The 6000-nt window shown below is 43.1% G+C and overlaps 1 protein-coding gene across 4 annotated transcripts in view; it reads right to left on the bottom strand.

Annotated features, from left to right (window-relative positions):
• LOC147011164 (forkhead box protein N4-like) overlaps nt 1–6000 on the bottom strand; it is a 100964-nt gene that overhangs the window by 29242 nt on the left and 65722 nt on the right. For 3 of the 4 annotated variants that reach the window (XM_085859524.1, XM_085859522.1, XM_085859523.1), the window contains exon 5: nt 3847–4314. The exons of the other annotated variant lie outside the window; for it this stretch is intronic. In XM_085859524.1, the coding sequence (XP_085715650.1) occupies nt 3847–4314 (468 nt within the window). The remainder of the gene's footprint in view (nt 1–3846; nt 4315–6000) is intronic. 4 annotated transcript variants of the gene reach the window in all.

Below are 6000 nucleotides of genomic sequence, written 5' to 3'. Positions count from 1 at the left end.
TAAAAGTTAAAACCTCCACCACCCATCATCACAAGATGAGGGATGAAACTTTTCCACCATGGTGCCCGTAACCAAGCATTCAGGCATGCGTGTGCACGCACGCACGCACGCACACACACAGGGAGTCCCTTTCCAGATCCAAATTTACCTATTATATACTACATCTGTGTGTGGTGCCTACATACCTCAATCTTGTAGCAACTGTTGACTGTGCATCCCCATCGGGACACAAACTGCACCGCTATCGACTGGTAGTGTAGGGTGCTTGGCAAGTGGCTTAAGCACTCAAACAAGCACCCCAATGAAATGGTTGATAAGGAACGGCTGGCTTGGCAAGCAATAGCAAGCTGATTGGTATTGGTACATAACCGCAAAAAACTAAACATGGCCGATTTAACATTTTCAGATTTCACTCCAGATTTTGAGTTATTTAGCTCACATGACCCGATCCTCCAAACTCAAATTATATTTTGATTATATACAGTACTTTAATTTGTCCGTGAGTGGAGATGGGGGGAAAAAATCACATCATATAATGTTATGACATCGCACCAAACTCCTAATTTGAAACCTATAGCACTTATAAAAGTGAGGTATACAGTAATTCATAAGTATATAGATGAAGCATTCGATGATATGAGTGAGGAAGGTGAAGAAAAAAAAAACATTTTGAGCACTTTATCATTAATAAACCATTGAGGCCTGTTCCAACTCAAGGCATTGTTGAGCAGGCCAAATAAAATGGCGAATTAAAACCCCAGTGAGGGAGAGCGAGGGGAACGAGGATGCGCATTGATAAAGGATATAATTAAATAAGGACGTTAATCATCTTCAAAAGGGATGGTTAATTAACTCAAACACCCAGTTTTCATTCGTGCACCATCTTGGAGTTCTCTTGATATGCAGGAAAAGTTTCAGGCCACTCGGTCTCATGGTTTTGGAGTTATGGAGGAGACATGCACACTGATGAGTATAGATATAGAGTGTGTGTGTGTGTGTGTGTGTGTGTGTGTGTGTGTGTGTGTGTGTGTGTGTGTGTGTGTGTGTGTGTGTGTGTGTGTGTGTGTGTGTGTGTGTGTGTGTGTGTGTGTGTGTGTGTGTGTGTGTGTGTGTGTGTGTGTGTGTGTGTGCATGAAAGTTGCTGTTGCTGGCTGCTATCTCCACACGTGGATGGGTTTCAGGAGATGGAACTGAGACCTCAAAGTAACCACACACGTGTGTGTGTGTGTGTGTGTGTGTGTGTGTGTGTGCGCGCGCGCACTCGTTAATGAGAGTTGTGGCAAGCATGCATCGATTCAAAGATGGAACTTTTTTGCATGGTTCACCGTTCTCTACCATTTCTGTCCACCCCAACCTACCCCCTCCCACCTCCACTTCCTTTTCCATTATACCTCCTCCATATCTCATGAGCAAATAAAAACAAGAGTACAAAATGCAAATAACTGGCTGTTCAAGGATTGCCTTGAGGAAATTTCAAACTGGAATTGCTGCATTGGTTGACCAATCCCTTGTTTTGAAATGCTTCAAGGCACACGTTGATTGCTCTCAGAACCATTGTTTGGGTAGTGATGGATCGTTTGATTTTAGGCTGTTGGAATAACACTTTCATTTGAGCTGTGCAGTTTGGGTTCGATTCCCGATCCAACTATTAAACGTAGTTTTTTTTTTGCAGGCAAGGGGTTGCATCAATGAGTGCGCAGTTCATCTGATGAGACGTTAAGTAGGATCGTTCAGGTTAAATGAAACACCTCGTGGTGTCTTTTGCATCAAAGAAATGGGGAGTTTTTGCCTGCATGCTGAACAAATTCCACATTCTTCCCGTATCTTACAGTGCCTTCAGAAAGGATTCACACCCTTTGACTTTTTCACAATTTGTTGTGTTGCAGCCTGAATTTAAAATGATTTGATTGAATTTTCTTTGTCACCAATCTACACATAATCTGCACCTACGGGCACGGGTCACCAATCTGCACCTACGGGCACGCACGTACGGGCTCGCACTAGTAATGACAAAGGGAATACATGTTTTTAGAAATCTTTACAAACTCATTTTTAATGAAATTCAGAAATATATAATTTACAGAAGCATTCAGCCGCCAGAGTCAATACTTTGTGGAAGCGCCTTTGGCAGCGATTGCAGCTTTGAGCCTTTTTGGGTATGTCTATTAGCTGTGCACATCTGGATTTGTGGATTTTCTCCCATTCTTCATTGCAGATTTGCTCAAGCTCTATCAACTTGGATGGGGAGCGTCGGTGAACAGCAATCTTCAAGTCTTTCCACAGATTCTCAATGGGATTCAAGTCTGAGGTTGGCTGGGCCACTCAAGGGCTTTCACGTTGCTGGAAAGCCATTCCAATGTTAATTTGACTATGTTTCGGGTCATTGTCCGAGTGGAACATAAATCTTCGCCGCAGTCTGAGGTCTTTTGCACTCTGAAGCAGGTTCTCCTCAAGGATTTGCCTGTATCTGGCTCCATTAATTGTTCCCTCTGTCCATACAAGTCTCCCAGTCCCCACCACTGAAAAGCATCCCCATAGCATGATGCTGCCATCACCATGCTTCACGGTCGGGATGGTGTCAGATGGGTGATGAACTGTGCTCGGTTTCCGTCAAACATAGCACTTTGCATTCAGGCCAAAGAGTTAAATTTTTGTCTCATCAGACCACAAAATCTTTTGATTCATGCTCTTGGAGTCTTTCGAATGCATTTTTGCAAACTTCAGGTGTGCTGGCATGTGCCATTTTCTCATGAGTGGCTTCTGTCTGGCCATTCTCCCATAAAGCCTCGATTTGTGAAGTGCTGCAGAGACTGTTGTCCTGATGGCAGGTTCTCCCATCTCAGCTAAGGAACTCTGTAGTTTTGTCAGAGTGTTTGGACCAATGAGTTATTGGTCACCTTCATGACCAAGGTCCTTCTTGCCCGGTTGCTCAGTTTGGTCGGATGGCCAGCTCTAGGAAGAGTCAGTGTAGTTCCATATTCTTTCCGTTTCCTAATGATGGATCTCACTGTGCTCTTGGGAACTTTCAACATGAGAAATTAATACTCTTCCCCAGATCTACACCTCCTCACAATTCTATCTCGGAGTTCTACGGACATTTCCTTGGACATCGTGGGAGAGTTTCTGGTCTGACATACACTGGCAACTGTGGGACCTTATATAGAAAGGTGTGTTTCTTTGTGAATCATGTCCAATCAATTGAATTGGCCACAGGTGGACTCCAATCAAGTTGTACAGACATCTCAAGGATGATCAAAGGAAATTGGATGCACCTGAGCTCAATTTGGGGGTATCATGGCAAAGGGGCTGACGCTACACATTTCAGATTTTCATTTTTAATTAATTTGAAAAAAATTGAAAAACATGTTTTCACTTTGTCATTGTGGGGTATTTTGTGTCGATTGGTGACAACAAATTTAAATTTAATCCATTTTAAATTTAGGCTGTGACAACAAAATGTGAAAAAGTCAAGGGGTGAGAATACTCATTGAAGGCACTGTATGCCATTCAAACATCTGATGTGGACAGTCAATTTCTGAAAGATTTAGAACAATTCACACATGCTTACTCCATGAAATGCCAACCCCAAACCAATGGGACTTGTGTGATGATCAACATCATGATCAAGATGATCATGGTCATCAATTGTTTGATGATTTCAATGACACATGCTGTATGGATCAAATTGCTGGGCATTAACTTCCCACTGATTGTGAGGTTCAGAGTATTTCAAGGCAAGAATGTTGGCCCGTGTGAATTACATCATCTGATTTTAAATGAGGATTTTGTATTTTCCTTTGTTGGCAATTTCAGCCTGTGCCCGCTGGCTTCTAACCATCCGCTTACCTTGCCCTTCTTGTCCAACTGGAATGGGTCGTGGTCAGGAAAAGGGCGAGTGTAGTGTCTTTCGAAAACACCAGGATGGTGGCCCTGAGGAACGAGGAATGGCGGTGCAGTGCAGCGCCCACTCGGTGATGCAGCAGCATTTGGGAAGTTACCCAACGGCTCAGTCAAAGACTGTGCCCTGCGTGGGTAAGCAAGTTCATATGAAGTTGGAGAATGGCAGTCAGGGCCCACCAAATGGCCGGTCTCGGGAGCAGGACTTGTGTTTGCCTGTTTACAAGGCGGTGGCCCATCCACATCAGAGAACAAGTGGGTAGCAGAAACGGTTGTTGCATAAGCTTGGTGTATATCAAAAGTAGCTTGGTTGTGGTAGGAGATGCTTGTTGGACTTGGGTTCTTGGGTATGGCACAATTTATTGTGTCTGAGTTCTGGTGCAGAAAATGTGTCTGTCCATGAATTTCCATATCATTCTGGAGGTGAAAAGAGTATATTGTTATTATGTATTTGTTTGGGCCACAAACAGCGCCTCTCTCTCCCTCTCAGTTGTGCTACTAAATAATAAGTTATCCAAGTTGGCACCCTCACAACTTTATCTTTTCAAGGAAAAATTTTAAATGCATGCATAAGGGTTATTGAAAAGAGTCGAGATTTTGATAATGAAGAATGCACACAATGGAAAAGTGCCACTTCAGGGCTTATCATTGAGAAGTACATCCTAAGTGGAGCATTTAAGTGTTAAATATATATCTGTTGATTACATTTTTTTTTTTTTGAAAGGAGCAGCTATAAATGAAAAAATAGAAATACTCATTTTGCACAACAACATCATGCCATGTGCATTGTGATATTAAACGATGCACCAAAAGTGATGTGAATGAGGTTAAGAATGGCAAAGAGAAAAAAATATAAAAAAAATCATTCACGTCAACTGTTCATATATGACAAACTCGTTTAACTAACAAAAAGCCACTTCAGCCCAAAAGCCCAAGTCACCAAGAGAGTTTGCAGAAGATTGCCCGGGAGACACGTGCAAAGACTTACTTTTCAAAACGTTCAAACACACAGGTCGATCATTGAAGTAGATCAATTTTAGACTTTTTCATGTCTAAGGCTCATTGAAGAGCTTGTACATTACAAAACAAGTGGAAAAGACAACCCGCGTATGTGAGATTTATCGATGGGGTTACAAAATAATGCAAAGAGCATTCCGAACTAAATAGACAACTCCAAACAATATTGTGCTCCTCTATCGGCCAATAACACGATTGTGTATTTGTATTACGAATGCTTCATAGCCATTTAAAGGGGTACATAATGATAAGGAACTTCATTGCCTGTGAAGATACAGTGACATGAAGTCTTGATCAAGGTTAGTGGAGGAAGATTGCTCCGTGTCGAGTCATATGATACATCAAGAGGTTGGCACACTGATCGGGGGTTAATCATATATATTATGTTGAGTGGGGGGGGGGAGGGGAAGGGGGGAGGATGGATACATAGCTAGATGGTGGTAAGTGTAACATGGTCCATGTATTTTGAGTGGGTCACATTGCCATGTATCAAGGAGCTGCCAGAATAAGTCATCTTGTTACATGTGATGTTGAGGAGGCAGCATATGTAATTTCTAGACTGGAAAGTCGGGGTGATTATATGCGTAAACACCTTTTGTTAGCGGGTGGGGCAAGCTGAGGATTTCCAGCCATAAAAAAGGCACAACAGGAGCGCTTCACACTCCAAAATGATTGTCATGACTGTCTGGCTTATGTATGCAAGCCATGGCGGCATTGTCTGCTGTGGTGCCATGAATATGGGAAAGACTTTTTATTGGGGCCACCCCAATGGGTGGGACAGCACAGAGGATGGCACGTCCCACGAACAGCGGTCAACCAATGACGGGACCCGCAACCCCAGAGTACAGAGGCTGGGCCAAAGGACCGGTGTGAAGAAGCTCTGGTGGAAAATTACAGAAAATCACGAGAGCTAGTTCTAGAGATGCACGTATGCACGCACGCACACACACACACACACTAGTAGTGGGACCTTGAAGAAAGAACATCATGCTCTGTTAAGTTTCCTCGTCTTTGGCTCACTTCATCGCTTGGCTTTCTCTGCCTCCACTGCATCCTAAACGAACTGCACCATCTCCCTGTAGATCA

This window comes from Eptatretus burgeri, chromosome 16 (assembly GCF_056783735.1).
Source record: "Eptatretus burgeri isolate ZD-2024b chromosome 16, Ebu_testis_v1, whole genome shotgun sequence".
NCBI classification, from domain to species: domain Eukaryota; kingdom Metazoa; phylum Chordata; class Myxini; order Myxiniformes; family Myxinidae; genus Eptatretus; species Eptatretus burgeri.
Note: the sequence above shows the minus strand (reverse complement) of the source record. Positions and strands in the feature narration are given on the sequence as shown.